This window comes from Microchirus variegatus (genome assembly GCF_963457635.1).
Source record: "Microchirus variegatus genome assembly, chromosome: 22".
NCBI lineage: Eukaryota > Metazoa > Chordata > Actinopteri > Pleuronectiformes > Soleidae > Microchirus > Microchirus variegatus.
In genome coordinates this window covers 14,085,872-14,102,324 of record NC_139823.1, presented here as the reverse complement: position 1 = coordinate 14,102,324, position 16,453 = coordinate 14,085,872, and the positions used below count along the sequence as shown (strand labels likewise).

General features: G+C 41.9%; 1 protein-coding gene across 1 annotated transcript in view; it reads right to left on the bottom strand.

Annotated features, from left to right (window-relative positions):
- Positions 1 to 16,453, bottom strand: part of dnah7 (dynein, axonemal, heavy chain 7) — a gene marked incomplete at both ends in the record, with an annotated part of 63,506 nt that overhangs the window by 4,104 nt on the left and 42,949 nt on the right. Inside the window, 15 exons of the mRNA XM_083908697.1 lie at positions 872 to 1,024; positions 1,963 to 2,193; positions 4,681 to 4,818; positions 6,104 to 6,289; positions 7,132 to 7,293; positions 7,460 to 7,660; positions 7,751 to 7,912; positions 8,118 to 8,294; positions 8,425 to 8,517; positions 10,956 to 11,150; positions 11,416 to 11,542; positions 11,668 to 12,003; positions 12,267 to 12,400; positions 14,279 to 14,469; positions 16,120 to 16,274. Coding sequence (XP_083764823.1) covers positions 872 to 1,024; positions 1,963 to 2,193; positions 4,681 to 4,818; positions 6,104 to 6,289; positions 7,132 to 7,293; positions 7,460 to 7,660; positions 7,751 to 7,912; positions 8,118 to 8,294; positions 8,425 to 8,517; positions 10,956 to 11,150; positions 11,416 to 11,542; positions 11,668 to 12,003; positions 12,267 to 12,400; positions 14,279 to 14,469; positions 16,120 to 16,274 — 2,641 coding nt within the window. The remainder of the gene's footprint in view (positions 1 to 871; positions 1,025 to 1,962; positions 2,194 to 4,680; positions 4,819 to 6,103; positions 6,290 to 7,131; positions 7,294 to 7,459; positions 7,661 to 7,750; positions 7,913 to 8,117; positions 8,295 to 8,424; positions 8,518 to 10,955; positions 11,151 to 11,415; positions 11,543 to 11,667; positions 12,004 to 12,266; positions 12,401 to 14,278; positions 14,470 to 16,119; positions 16,275 to 16,453) is intronic.

Genomic DNA, 16,453 nt, shown 5'->3' with positions numbered 1-16,453 from the left:
TCTCTCCCACACACACACACACACACACAGACATAACAGAAAGCATTCTTTAGATTTGGCTTAGTCATTATGAACAGAACAGGGGGAAAAAAACACATCTGCAGTGGAAACAGACAAGGAGAAACATGGGAGCTGACAGTTCAGTGAAGCAGTTCACTCACATGATAGACCGAGTGTCTGCCTGTGCTTTCTGTACCGGCATCTACATAACTCCTATGATTATGAGCGATCTTGTGCAACTGAAGCGTGACGCAGCTTAAGGCAAGGTGACAGTAGACTCAAACAGTAACTGTACCCACTGAACTTTTTCACGTGATCTCAGCTCCTCACTTCTAAAGCCAAATAGGCCATGTTGTCATGGTTTTTTTTTGGGGGTGGGGGGTATTTGTGAAAAAACTACTTTCACTGCTTTTAGATTTAGGAAAGGTTGCTGAAATACTTTACAAGGGCTGTGTGTGTGTGACATTCTTGGGACATTGTTAGAACAATTCCAGCCAGCACCCTGGTACAATTTCAGGAACATATCCAAGCGAGTCCATGCGAGATCACCGAGGCTCCGCCATGACTGTTTCAGAAATGCCCCTGCTGTCGTGAAGGTGTCTGACCCAGACAATCTACTGCTGCATGACTCATGCTGACAATTGGGTCCTGACAGTTACTGGAGTCTGAAAGCAGCGAGACTTGCCTTTGAAAAGAGACAGTGAGACTTTTCTATTTAAAAACCATATAAATTGTCTTCTCTTGTTTCCTTCCGTCTTTGCCTTTGTCTTATTTCATTTGTACTCTAAATTGCCTCATAAAATCACTTTACTAGTAACAAAAAAACCCAACACACGTTTGTAATACTGCGACCTCCCGATTATTTCAGTACCTGCAGAAATGTGAGTCGCTCCAGGAAGTCGCTGACGTAGCTTCCCAGCGGTTTGAGGCTGGGGTAAGACCTCTTCAACCACAGGCTCGGAACGCGACCCTTCAGGATGCTGCTGACCACCTCCTCTAAGTCTGCAGACATCACGACGAGACCCTGAAGCACAAACACACATTTCTGTGAGTGTTGTGTGTGTATGTGTACCTAATAAAGTGGCCAATGTACTGTGCATATGTACAGCCTTGCAGAGCAGCTTACAAGGCTATATTGTACTATATACTGTCCGTTTTCAACAATGGTAGGTGATTTAGTTGGATAATAACTTAGCAGGAATCGAGGTACGGCATCTTGGGTTTTGTTCTTCCCTTTGCTGCAGGAGACAAAACAGCTTCTGAAGTGAAGGTCAAACACATCAGCTCATGATTTGAAGATTTAAATGGTGGCTTCATCCCAGCCGTTCTCACACAGTCAACAACATTTCTATAAATTATCCAGTACCTGCACCTTACCTAAAGACATTGCCTCTAAGATAAGAGAAAATCAGTTAAACCACTGAAGGAAGTTATGTAGCTGTAAAATCCATAATTATCACTCATTTCCCCAGTGGTTCCTTGCTGTAGCTCATAGAGGGGTGGAAAAATGTGGTGTTGAATGTTTACAGTATTTGATTTCTGAAAACACATTACCAGAGTTTCTTCCTTCTAATTGTTCAGCAGAGGTGAGCCTCCACTGATGAAATACTGCTTTCACTGCTCAGAAATACAAAATCAATAATGATTCATCATTCGCTCTGATTGTTTATCTAAAACAAACAAATTTAGTCTAATTACAGCGGACCGGGCCATATATCATTCTAAAATTATAGCAAATAATGAGGATCACTGACAGAACCAGCATTGACTTTTAAGGACACAACCTCTAGCTCTTAGTTGTAGGGTGTAAGGTGCAAAGCAGTGTCATCATATAATCATCTAGAATTAGTGCTGTCAGAATTAACATTTAAAGTATTATACAAAATGAATGCAGCTGTGTTCCTCTTGTGGGGGCTAACCTTTAAAACATCCATTTAATAATAGATCCACGCATGGTTGTACCTTAATGGCCTTCTGGATGTTGATGCAGGATTCTCGGATGGTGCAGAGCAGGTTGTTGAAGCGGCCCATTTCTTGCACCAGCACAGTGTTCATGCTCTGATTGTAGCTGGTGGGAAAGCGCCTCATGACTGCCTCCAAGTCAAAGTCTCCAGGCAGCTTGCTCAGGATGTCAGCTGCCACATCAAACACCATGTCATCTGAGGATTTGGCGTCTCCGCTTGAGGAGCAGGACTGATCAGAGAGACACAGAGCGACAGAGGACGGATGAGAAGGAGGCGCAGGAGTGCTGGCTAAGATTGCAATGACAGTTCCTTCGTTTTTCTCTTACTTTTTGGAGAGGGGATTATCTTGTGCAACCTTTGATTTGTCAAATTGTGAATTTAGGATTCTTTTCACTTCTACCATTACAATGCCTTATTTTCCATTATCTTAGATATATGCCGTTATGATGACACAAAGTGACTCGGGATATCATCGCTTTTATCAGATACTACTTAATTTTTACCTCCCTATACTTAACTCAGGGTCATTTCTCAGGGTTTCCTGTAGACACTACTGCCACGCTGTTTACAGAGGGATTCTAGCTTTCGAGGAATAATCTGAGGATCATTTTAGGCCATCGGCATTAAACCAAACACCTTCAACACACACAGCCTCATGAGACAGAAGGCCTAATGGCATTTTCCCCCAATTTCCTCCAATTTTCCACTCGGTAATTTGATGCAGAATTATTAACAATTTTATTAATCATTCACACTGATATTCACTCACTCTCTCGTCCGTGATTCCTTCCCTTCGGTATAACTTGCACCATTTACCTACTTGATGCTCCGACGGTAGCCAGTGTTAATGGATAATCATTGGCTAATAGCACACTGGGTTACAGTAGGAGAATGACAAATAGCTGCTTCATCCCATTTGAAGGCGTCTTCATGTTTATCGGTCATTGAGACGGATGAGGCCGCATTAGATGCAAATAAAGTTCACACATGACTGAAGCCATTATTAATCTTGTTGAATGGAGGTTATATGAATAAATGTCAGACTCCATTGGGCTTTAATTTTAACTTGAAGTCTAGAAGTGGCAATGCCTGTGGAAATAATTTCCCATTTGTTTGTAGCAAGCTGTTCTGTAGCTGTCAAAATATACTCTCGCTGTATCGAGGAGCTGAAAAAGGCACATATAGAGACACAGACACACACACACATCGGGGTGTTCTGCGTTGAATCCCTGCCCTTGTTTAAAATAAGTTCAAATCCCACAGGCATTGAAACAATTTAAACTTTTGAAAATCTTTAGATGAGAAGAGAGGCTGTTCGCCTGTTTCTTTAAATCAAAAGATGGATACAAATCCTTTTTTTTGCGCTTTTATGGAAGAAGCCGTACTTCTGACATGTTCAAGCGGGCCTTGATGATGTGAAATGTCTTGGATTTGCAGCAAACACTGAGTGCAATGAGGAAGCTGAAGAATAAAAAATCCTCACCAAGCCAACACAGACTCACTCTGCAGAGCTGCGATGTAATGAGGTAAGATCACACAGATCCTACACAGTCAATGTGTGTCACATTGTGTTTCTGCAGCACGACTTTGTGCTCTGTGAGAAGTCTCTGTACAAACAATTGAAAAATCTCTATATATTTTCTATTTAAATAATTCAGAACATTATCCTTTAGTGGAGTATGAAACACTGATGAGTCTACAACTAATTAGGACAGTTTTCAAGTATGTAAATGTTTTTTATTTGGATGTACTGCATTCTCGTTCGCGTCTCTATCCGTGCCATGTGATTGCTGTGAGACTCTGCCGCATGTTGTCTTCAAATTGAAAATCTACCAACTAAGTAGTGACATTTCTATCGAAGCATCTGTGATGTTGGCACTTGTTTTGGTATGCCACCAGAGCCGCTGGCTTTGTTTTCACCGGCACCCATGCCAGGCCACATGCTTGATATTTTATCATCCAGTTGCATGGTGACAAACCTCTCTTGGCCATTTTCTTCGTACAGTGTATCAATTCATATTGTCTGAGTGCTATTGTGTGGGAGTGTCTCTTCAGCATTATGACTTTAAATATCCTCTGGCCTCTTTCACTTGACACATTATAGCAGGAGAAGTACTGGTGTTAGAAGACGGGTTTTCATCAGCCATGTTTATTATGGATTTGGGCATCAACGTGCAAGTGTGACGTTCACAAATCACGTGACTGTAACCTCACTCCAGCATCTGCATTACACCGCAATGGAAAAAAAATTGAGGAAATGGTGGAGAAGAATGTGGACTCATAAGGAAACCTCACGACATTCCCTTGACTTTGTGGAGGAAGCACATAGACGTTAAAAATATTTGACTGGTTTTGAAAGAGTAACACTTCCCAGAATCATGTCTAATGTGATATATGGATTTATATGGACCCAAAAATCAACAGGACTCCAAATCTGTACTTCTTCATGTACACACTACTTCATTTAAGTGTTGGGAATGGCTTCCCATATTTCAAACACACATTTTTGACAGCATTTGACGTAGACATTGGTTGTGACACACAAATATGAAAAGACTTGTATGTGTGTAATACAAATTAACTTTTTTTTTTCACAGTGAGCCACTGCAGAGGGGCTGAAAAGCCACAGGTTGCAGACACCTGGGCGCTTTGATGTTGTGCTACCACAATATACAGTACATTATGTCTGCGGTATCACATCTATAGGTGACTGTACCTGTGTGAGTAAGATACTGTCAAACAGTAGCTGCGTCTCAGCCTGATCCTTGGTGATATCTGCATTGGCGTTCAGGCCGAAAACCTCCGGTGCCTGGTTGAGTGGCAACGACTTGGTGTATTCTATGTAGCTGTTGTGCTGCAGCAGAAAGCAGAGAGGAGTGAAGTGAGAGGACAACATCAGGAAACATCTCCAATAATAACAGAGAAAAACAAGTTGGCTCCTTAGACTGCTGACATTTATGATAATGACTATGTAAATGTGACTTTATGAATAAAACATGCGGTTGCGTGTGGGGGGGTGGGGGGGCTGGATGCTGGAGAACAAAATGCCAAATAGAGGAGCGCACCATGGAATTGCACTTGTGTTAACAATATATCAACCTTCACTGATCGTGGTTGCCTGCTGTGCCTTGTTACACACATTTTATCTCCTAATGACTTTCTAAAAGCAACTCAACAATATTGCTAAGCAACTGTGTGGTCCTGTGATATGCTCACTTTAAATCCAACACATTAAACTTTAGTTGTTTTGAAGGCAATGATATGCCCGGATTCATGTAAATGATAGGTCTGTGGTCAGGGAGGTGTTTCTGTTCCGCTGGTGTAACTAAAGTAAAGCAACATTTTGGAATATATATATTTTTAACATGAACAGCACATTTAAATCACACAGCATAAAGTCTCTATACTTGAGTGTAGTACATCTCAAAAAGGCCAAACTTTCATGAATGTGGCAGAAAAATAGTGTTATGAAAGCAAAGCATAGCCCTCGCCCATCTCTATAAAACATGAATGTTTGAGTAGAATAAATACAAGATAAGGGTAAGGACGCTGGGAGTCCATTTTCATCTTGTTGACAAAGGGTCATATTTTCTGATTAGGTTCTCCTCGAACGTACACACGCAAAAAATAAGAAGCACTTAACCACACACTTTACAGCTACCAGCAGTAATCTTCAACTTTATGTGACTGGAGTGAGTGACACATCACTTCTGAGAGGGGATTTGCATCTAAAACTGATTTTGCCCAACACTCTGAAATACTATCCAAAGATTCCCCAAGTAATAACATGACATAACCTTAGACTTTCTTTAAAAAATCCTGTGGGCATTTATGTAGTTCAGCCAAAACTAAGCTAAAGCTGTGACAGACCCGACACCAAGAGGGGGCTTTATTTGAATGTTTTGCCCCATCTATTTGAGCTTTCATATTAAAAAATATATACACAAAACAAACAAAAAACGACAATAACTTATTTATCCCAAGACTCTTAAAAAACCTGCAAACTTTACTTAGTTGAGAATAAAGGTTTTGGCACTAGGGCTGAGCTGCGATCTATAAAGAACTCTATTGATGCCAACACTGGTGTTTGTTCTTATTTTTTGCTTTTTCTTTGGCAAATTATTCTCAGTTTTTCTTACATCTCCTTCAGCTGGTGCATAGTAGAGCCCACTGCGATCAAACTTGTACTCGGGCTCTTCAATGATCCTTGAAGTGTAGAACATGGACAGAATTGTGCGCAGCGTCCGTCTGTCCCAGTCGTCTGTCACACGCCCTCCATAGTTGCACTCGCCGGTCATGTAGCGAAGGGCATCAAATGGCACTTCCTGGAGGAAACAAGAAATTAGGTTTCCACGGTAACCAAATAATGTGTGATTTCCTGTAAACTGGTTTTGCAACGGAAACTGATGTAATTGCAGGTGGGAGGGAGTGGGGGGGGGGGGTTTAGTCACTATGGCATTTTCCACACGAGAATTTCTCTAACAGATTCCCTGAGTGTCACTTGGATACAGATGAAAATGTCACTGTTTTGAATAAAAAAAAAGAAGATATCCTCAGTAGTTAATCAACGACACTTATTTGCAGCTACAGCAGAGGATATGAGAAGAGGCGAGGATTGGAGTGCTATCTGTCAGAAAAATGTCAAGAGGGCTTTTGAATGTAGCAGAGGGATCCACTTGTAAAAACTTGAACTTTTATTATCTGCTTAAGACATGAAGCTTAGCATAAGTGCAGTGATGACGACTTTCTATGCACTTCATTCATTTACAGTCATTCTCTCGATCTTTTCACTTCTCTGTTTAGGTGACTGTGGATGTTCTCCCTAATCTCACCAGATCTCTTCATGATCTCAATCAGCTCATCATATCAATGCGGTTGCATGTTTTACCAAATCCATTCTCTTCTCTTTCGCAGCCGGCTATCATTTCGGTGATTTGTTTCAACCCTCCTCCACCTGATTATCCCCATTCTCTACATCCAGCAGATTCCACTTATCATTCAGATCCTCAGGATTCTCTTCAGAACCCGCCTATACACCTGATGAGCCTTTGCTATATTTTATAATTTTCAAGTTTTGATGCAACTTTCTCCTGTTGTCAATAAAAAACAGTTGATTGTAATTTAGCTTTCCTTGTGTTTCTAATAACTTACTTTAAGACGAGCCTACCTGGGCCTGCTCCAGGAACATGTGCAGCTGCTGCACAGAAATCCGGAGGTCGGTCTCGTTGAACTCGTAAGGAATGTTCCACCCTAAAGGTCCAAACTTCCTTCTCTCCTGGGTCAGGGCGTGGAAGAAACACAGGCCATACAGGAGCTTCTTGAAAACAACCTGAGCAGTGGATATGCACAAGCGCAGGGTGCAGTCACAGATAAATAGTGATGATTATTATGTATAAGCACACATGAAACGAGCGCACTTTCAAATGCACAGCGGGGTGGTAACAGATACAAAAGGAGCCAAGGACACCCGTTGATAAAGGCAACAAGCCACTGACCGGTTTGCTGGAGCTCTCAAAAAATCCTGGGTCAGAGATGGGATCCATCAAGAAGGAGCGTGTGACGTTTGAGCGAAGGCCCTTTGGAGCCTCATTGGTCATCTTTACCCCATTCTGAAGCACCGCCACAGGGAAGGTGGGGGAAGGGTAACTGGTCAGCCACAGCCTGAAGTCTGGGTGGGTGGTTTCTGGGTTCAGTGCCTGCTCGCAACCATGAAGACCATGTTGATGAATTAATATACAAGGAGGAAAGTGACCACTTGTGAACAGAAAGCATGTGTGTGTTCTGACCTCACAGACTCTCTCCAGTGTTGACATCCAGGAAGTGGCCAGGTGGCAGTTCTGTAGAACCACCCATGTGCCTTCTTTTATGCCACTCTCAATCATTTTCATAGCAATTGGACCCTGGCCTTGGCCCAGAGAGAGGGAGGTCAGCTTGTTACCACTGAAGCCCTGAGAGAAGTGAACATTATCAAACACTTACTCACTGCAGGCAGCTGCTTCTTGGCCTGTGAGGAGTCAGAATAACCTGTAGTGCTTTTAAAATCAGTGTGAGGGCCATGCAGTCAAACCTGGAGGATTCAATTTCTATTTTATGACCCATTTTTTTACAAATAGCAGGCTTCAAAGCTGCTGAATTTCCCAGATGCCTCCATACCTTTTCATCTCCAAACTTGAGCAACGCAGCCATGGGGTCTGAGCCGGGGGAGAGGATGAAGATGAGGGAGGCACAGCAGTGGCTATCAGCGAATGCCTTACTCAGGTTAAAGGGAGGCGCTTCAATGAAGGGACGACCCAAAGAGTCAGAAACAAACTCCTGTACCATGGGAATAACCTGGAGGGCAAATTATCATTCTTAATTAAAGATGTGTGTGTGTGCATGTGTGAAAAGATGGCTTTACTGCTCAATTATGGACATGTCATGTCCAAAGACGGTTTATTTTAATTATCCTTGATGAACTGACCTTGTCTGGTCTGAGACAACGAATCACCAGCATCTTCTGGAACTTGCTCAACTTCTCCTGCCACTCACCAGGGAAGGGAGTCAGATGGGGGTTCTGCAAAAATTGAAGTTGATAGAAGAATGAGTTTCTGTAAATAAATTGGATCTTATATACACAGTATGTCATTTCTGGTCTCTGAATCGAAACAACAACAAAAGACCCGGTTCAAGAATGAAGAGAAGCAGCAGGGGATCATGGGAATTGTTGAATTTTCTCGTTTGGTCTTACTGTCTGTTTAAGCTTCATGAAGAGGGTATTGAATATACTGTACGTCATCATGTAAAGCTCTTTAGAAGGAGAACATTCAGTCAGTTTGTATTCATCAGTAAAACAGGCAATGTCCTTATCACATTGCATTTATGTAACCTGTAGCTTAATGTCTTTTTTCTGGGACCGGCTGCGCCGTTGGACTGTACCGTGTCAAGCTGTTGCAAGATTGAGCTATTTAATTAAGCAAAAAGAGGGATAATCTGTAATGTGATTTGGGAGGAGCGTAATCAAAAGGAGATCCATTAATATGCACGAAAAAAGGACAGACTGAGGACAAAGGAAAGTGGAAGACAAAAAACCGGGACGCAAAAAAGCGTTGGGGACTCGGTCAGAGCAATATGTTTGATTCATTTTTGGAAGTGAACCAGAGGAAAAAGGGCTGTGGGAAGTTCTGGTATAATTTTTCCAGGTCTGTTTTTCCACAGATTTCTGGCTGTATGTGTTGGCAGGTGCTCTGAGATGCATACACCTATTTAGGATCTCCTGGGGAATCTGTGTGTGTACAGCGGTGTGTTATAATATGTGTGAGTCGCACTGCATGTGTGCTTGATTGAACAGCTGTTGTTACATCAAGATTAAATAAACGTGAATTCTACAACTGGAACCAACGAGATCTAATTAGACAGAAGTGTTTATGACTGATTCTGCTGATGAGAAATCAAAGACGGTGTGTTTCCGTGTGAGAGTGTGTGTTCCAGCAAAGAAACAGCCGTGTGCAGCAGAATTTGATTAAACAGCTGTTCTTGCATTTAGATTGCGCAAATTTGACTAACACATCGACAACAGCACAGATTTAATTAGACAAAACTTAAATGATTCTTAACAACTCAGAAATGGAACCATCTATTCCTGACAGGAGAATCATCTCTATGTCTTCTTTTTCTCCTTTACACAATAATAAAATAAAATCAAAAGGACAAAGAATCAGTTTGAACCCGACACACAGTCAAAAACAACCTCCAACCACATAAAATCTACTTTGCAGGTATTAAACATTGTATTGTTCTCAATATCAACAAGTAATGCCTGGAGAATGGGAAAACATGTGAGCTCATGCACAATAGATTTGGTTAGAGAACGTAAAAGTGATTATGTGTTCCCACCGAGCTCCCCTGTCAAGCAGAAGCTGGCCTGAGGTTAATGTGTCAAAGCCTCTAGAAAGATTTCAACAATTCACTCCGCCTTTATTCCCTTTCTCACACAACACCTATATATCTTGTACGGTTATGTCGAGATCTGCCTGTGAGATCAAAAAGCATCTCGACAGAGGGACCATCATTATTAATTTCCGCTATTCCACAGTTGCCTCTTTCACATGCAGCAGAAATTTGATTTTGTTTCATGCACTTGCCAAGCAGCTGTCTGTCTGCTTAAGGCCTTGGCATCCACATACTGAATAATGCTGACAAAGGGTGAATCTAAATAGTCCAAAAATCACATCCCACATCACTTCATAATCACTTCTACTTGACCTTGATGGAAAACATCACAATATTATCAAGGAAACATGTGAAGGAGAATACAACCACGGTTTTGAGTTGATGTGACTGCACTTAATTATGCAACATCACATGTTAATGATCTGCTGATGTTCCAACGATGGACGACAAAAAGTGCATAGCAGACACTTTGCATGACAAACATGGACAAAAGAAAAAAACACGGTTAGACATGAATAGAAAAAGAAGAAGAAGGGATATAATACTGGTCACAAAAGTGAAATATCTACCCTTATACTGTATGACCAATACTTTACATATTGCTGCTCACATATTGGAGTGTTGTGCAGAGATAACAGCTCCTATTATGGCAACTACTGGGATACATTAGCGTCACACATTTAGGAACCAAGATTAATAATTTCGATGCAACCCAAAGCGTGTGAAAAAAAAAAAAAACATCTTTATCATCCACAGGAACTTGCAGGATTACAAGTCAAATGTTTTTGTCAGGGCTAAATGTGTCCTACTTTCAAGACTACGCTCCTCGCCATCCACATTAATATACATACCAACTAAATCTGCATTGTGGGAGAAGTTACTGGTTTTCTTCACCCGATAATTGTCTTGGGTATTTTGATTTAATGGTGTCTTTCTTTACAAGTTGTTTCATAAATGTAGGCTTTAACCTAGATTGTCTGGCGCCTCAAGAAAGCATCCTTAAAAAAAACAGAAACATTAACGACACCCAGAGGAAGAGCCGGTCATCCGAATGACACTCACTGGGCTGTCGTAGACCTCCTTCCACTCGTTCCTGAGGCGAGCCATGTCATGGCGCAGACCTGTGAACCTCTCCATCTTATCCAGGCGGCAGATTTCATCCCATGACTTTTTGGGGAGCCAAGTGCAGGGATTAGAGTGAGGGTTGTCCAGGCCAACACCACCGGTCAGAAGGAAGCGCCACTCTCCGTCATCCACCTACAACAGTGATCATACATATCATATCAGTTGCCACTGAAGATGTAATATACAGATAATCTATAGTACGTAAGTACATAGTATGGTCCAGTGTGTAACATTTAGGGTATGTTGATAAAAAATTGGATATATGATCCATAACAGAGCCCGACATTCTGTAATGAACAGAAAGACACACGTGTGTGCTGCTGCTGCTACACCACTAGTTATCAAATCATTTAGAATAATTGTTTTAACGTAAAGTGTAGAGTGTGAGTATTCATACCAGCTTGTTGTGCATGAGCAGATTGACACTGAGGCAGAATGAAAAGAGCAGCTTGTCCTTCTCAAACAGTGAGCGACAGACATTGACATATAGTGCATAGGTGAAGTGGTCTCTCAGGATCTGTAGTCTGAAGATGGACATATCAGCAATTTTAAATTCAACCAAACAGAAAATAATATCAAATAATTTAACAAGTCTTGGATGACTTGCAGGGATTAGTGGTTGGCTTGTGCTTTTGCCAGCCTTGCTCACCTCTGCTCCAGGTCATCACTCTTCTCTGAGCTGTCGATGGAGCTGATGAAGAGGTTAATAAACCAGGTGAGGGAGTACTGGTACATGGGCTCAATATTAGCCAGGTCAGCAATGGAAAAGAACAAGATGGCTGAATGCACAGCGATGGGTGTGTAGCCCATGCGGGTCTCATCAATCTTCTGCTCCGTCACCTCGGCCACAGCCTGTTTTTCTGTGATTTCATTGGCCAGCAACTTGGAGCAGGAGAGGATGTTGACAGCCGTCTCATCCTCCAGAATGTTGCCCTCAGAAGAAGAGAGCACCTCGAGGATTTTGTCCTCGATCTCCTTCAATTGTCTGGCAATAAAATACAAGGACAAAATGAACAATTCTGCAATTTCCACTTTGCGGAAGGAGAAATTTTATTATATTACCTCTGCCAAGGAGGTTATGTTTTTGCCTGCACTTGTCAGGTTTTTAACAAAATAAGTAAAAAATAAAGGACAGATTTTGCTTAAATAGTTGTTTTTTTTATGGGCTAAAGAAGAATGTATTAGATTTTGTGGTGGTGATCTGGTATGTATAGAGGAATTGCTTTCATTAGCTGTGTGTCACTGTACCTTTTATTCTCTGCTCCCTGCTGGATGAGAGCCTGTTTCTCTTCCTCCAGATCGGGCCTCTCCCGGGCCACCACGATGCCCAGCAGCTGGTCCTCGATGCCCTCTGGGGTGATCATGAAGTTCAGAAGGGTCACCTAGACACATAAACAGAGGTTACAGGGTGGGCGGGGGGCTGTCTAGCATCACATTTGCTTTTGGACATGCAAGTGAGGAACTTTACAGTGAAGTGTTGATTATCTCAGTGCAAGAGCTGAGTCCGCACTAACCTCCTGACTAATCAATTCTAATAACCACTCCGTAGGATGCATTTACTTTTTCCTTGCCTGTGAAAAGGTGTTGCAGCTTGAAGCAAAGGGGTGTCTTTTACCATTGCCTTGGCCATCATGCTTTGCACTTACGGCGAGGTTAAAAGCCCATATCTGCAATCTACTCCTCACCATAATAAACAAGTGCACTTTCTCTCAGGCCTAATTCCATTTCTATTGATGCTTCAAACACACTCAGGCAATGGTAAAGACTTAGAGACCGTATAAATCACCCGTTTGTTCTTTTCACACATACACCCTCCTTCATCACTTCCTTTTGTCCCTTGAGCTCTGTAACAGCTGGTTTCCTTCATTCTTGCCTCTTTGAAAAAAAACATAAGCAAAAAAAGGTGGGGAAAGGGACTGAGGCAGTTGTGAAAAATGAGTTGAATCTATCTCATAGCTGCCCATAAAGAGCAAATAGATGCTTGAAATGTGAGCTTTGTAAATGCTTTCCAATCCCTTGCCCCTCTGTAATGCAATTTCCTTTAATGCTCCTTTTCTTGGAAGACTTTCTTGGGAGACTACACTGAGGAGGTGGTATCAGTGAATAATGATTCACTATGTTGCAGTGGTAAAAATGTGCTGTCATTTGAGCGGTATGATTTAAATAGCCCTGACAAATAAAAGTAATGCTCATCTACTGGTAGAATAAAAGGGTTTGTTTTTGCTGGATTTATTTTTCAACTCAAGACAACACAAATCAATTGGGAAGAGTGAAACAGCTTGACAAAACAAGCCGAAAGTAATACCTACAAAATGACCTGTAACATTTCCGCACATTTCAAGGTTCTGCGTTCCGAAAGTTCTGTTTTTGAGAAACATTTGGGATAGCACAACAAACTTGTGTTACTACTGAATGTGATAAACACACGCACACAGTATATCTTAAAGGCAGAGAAATGCAAACGTCTGTGTTGGTTCCTGTGAGAGCGTGCATTTCATTACTCCCTTCAGGGCTGGCAGCAGCTCTGCTATGGAGGATGCATCTATCCTGAGCTGTGGTGGGACTGAAGGGCACCTGTTCCATCTGTGTGGATGGACAGGGTGGGTGCAGGAAGCATGGAGGATAGCACCAGGGCTCATTACAACAATGCAGGCAGCTGCTGAAAACAACCATGACATTTGTGGCTACTGTCAGAGAATACTCCGACTTACACTGACTGCTATAACTAAAGGTGTTAGCAGACTTCCGTCTATCTGTCTCGGGGTGGTTGTTTGTGTGTGACTGCTGTAGGTGGGGATGGAGGTTGCAGTGGGAAAAGTAATGGGACTTTTTCAGATCCCTTACACACGGGCCTATAAATGGACACCGGCAGTGTGGCATGAATATATAATCAAGTCAGACTATGGGGCGCTGGCATTGATATGCAAGTTATTGCAGCACTGACAGCGTTGTTACACCATCCCTTGTCAAAATGTAGCAAACTGGTGTCAGGCCATTATACAGTGGTACACAATAGAGTAATGGAACTGCCGCAAATCCACACTGGTCTAATTAAAATGATGAACAACAATGTACCCACTCTTAAAAGTTATTTTGCAAATGTTATTAAACTGCTACCATCTTCATGTTTAGCTATATGACTAACTGCGTTTTCTATATTAATAACAAAATGTGTTTTTTTTACAGTGTGAAGAGAGTGACAGTGTACCGAGATGCAAAAAATATAGCACTGCCAGAGGCAGTCCCACTCTAGCCTGTACCTTGACAGCAGTCTCAGGCAGGTAGTGGGGGTTGCGCAGCTTGGTAGTGATGTAGAAGCGAAAGTCGGGGGCATATTCAATTGTTGAGTCTCCCAGGCGGATACACATGGCACCTCCCTGTTTAAAAGTCTGTCTCAGCAGCAGAGGCTCCAGGATGGGGTCCAGCTCCTCACCAACATTCTCCAGCAGCACTGAAATAATGCAATTGAATCAATAATATTTTCAAACCAAAGGAGGCATACTATTTTTAGGAGATACCTGCCTTTATTCTGACACACTAACAAACAAACAAACTGGAGAGCAGTAAATTCAACCACAGTTGCCTAATGTTGACCAACTCTGCTGCCTCAACAGCTGAGCCACCGCACACGTTCCAACATTCTGCAGTGAGAGGACAAGCCAAGTGTTTTCCCACATCCCAGTCTTAGCTTTGCAAACTTCTGGCGTCCCAAAATAAATTCTTAGTCAGTAAAGTGTTTGAACTTTTAGTCAAGCCCTTTAAATTAAATAGTTGTTCTGTTATATCATTGGAGCTACAAGGTATTCAAACTTTCCCAAAAACAAAGGTCATACTCCGGTGAGAAACTTGTATTAGTTGTAAAGGTGTATCTGTGGTTTTAAATATAATACACCTATCACTGCTTATGCGAGTCAGAATTACTTGTTAAAAACACTTTATTCCCACGGCGTCATTATTAATGCAATTTCACATCAAGTACGTTAATGCGGTTTTCATGTTACGAACACTGACCCATCTAGAACTGACATTACGCCTGAGCTGACTAAGAGGCTGTGACAGCTGATGTCTTTCTCCCACAACATAGTTAACTGAAGCAGGGCAAGTCTTTCCAAAGTGCTCTGGAGCATCATTTGGTCTCAGTACATCACATCAATCCTGCTAATATCTCAGTAGATTAAACAGTGCTTTATATTGTTTGATAAAACATACGCCTGGCTGAAGAGATGTGGCAGAGAAGCATTAGTGCATTCATGTTAAATGAAAGAATACTGGCTAATAAATGGGGTTATAAGCTGCAGCACAAACACCAAAACATGATAAAACTGAGAAATAAACAAACAGGCTACGGAAGGTGAAACAATAGCCTCCGGGGACTATTTTCTACCCTCCAAGGACAAGCTCCTTTCTGAACTGTTAGACGTGCAGTTTGCGAGTAAGCAAAGCTCTGATGGCTGACGGAGTCATTATTTAGATGTCTTTTTAATGGCTCTATAGCTGTCCCTGTTTCTCTTTAATTCCTGTCTTGCCGTCACTCTCATACCCTCTAAACAATGCTACGAGAAGGAAAAAATGTTTTCCCTGTGCTGGATGTTACACTGTTAGTTTTTAGAAAGAGACTGTTGTTCATTTTATTTTATGAAATCAGCTCATGAACCAAAAGGTCACATCCACACAATAGCACTGGGGATTCATGCAATGGTGTTCCAATTTAAGGCTAAAGAGAAGTTTATTCATAAAGACACACAAAAAAAACCAAAAAATATCTTCATGTCCGTCGACACACGTCAAATTGATCCCGACAGGAGAAAAAAATTGTTATGGATTTCTCCTGGGCTTTATGTTTGATTTACAGTAGTTTGACATGCGTATAGTGCAACAGGGTAATTGGAACACCTCACTCAAATATTGCTCAAATGAATTCTTCCACTGCAGAGCAGAGAACAAAGGAGAAAGAAAAAAAACACCCTGTGCAGAGCAGTAATTACTCACTGTGGTAAAGTGAGACCTCAGCAGGCAATAACAGGAACTACATTAATGTTGGGTTTAAGGTGCTTTCACAGACTGGGCAACAACAGCAGGGGCATCACATACTTCTACTCACCTGGTGTGCCAAACTGGATGCAGTTCTCCAGAGTGCGGACAAAGTCAGCATCGGTCAGTTTAATAACATGCAGGCTGTTGGCCTTCTCCATGTTTTTCACCCACTTGTTTGCCTGGCCTTGAGGATCAATCATCAGAGGCCACCGCCTGGCATTACTACACACACACTCACACAGAGGGAGAGCAAGGCAGAGCAGATACTCAGAGATTCTGTAACTGTTAAGCATAAGACATTTTAAACAAGGCAATCAGAGATGGCAGACTTCACTCCATTCACATCTGGCGCCCTCTGTTGGTCATAGTGGCAAGTGCAAGTGTGGAAGCACAAAAACAAA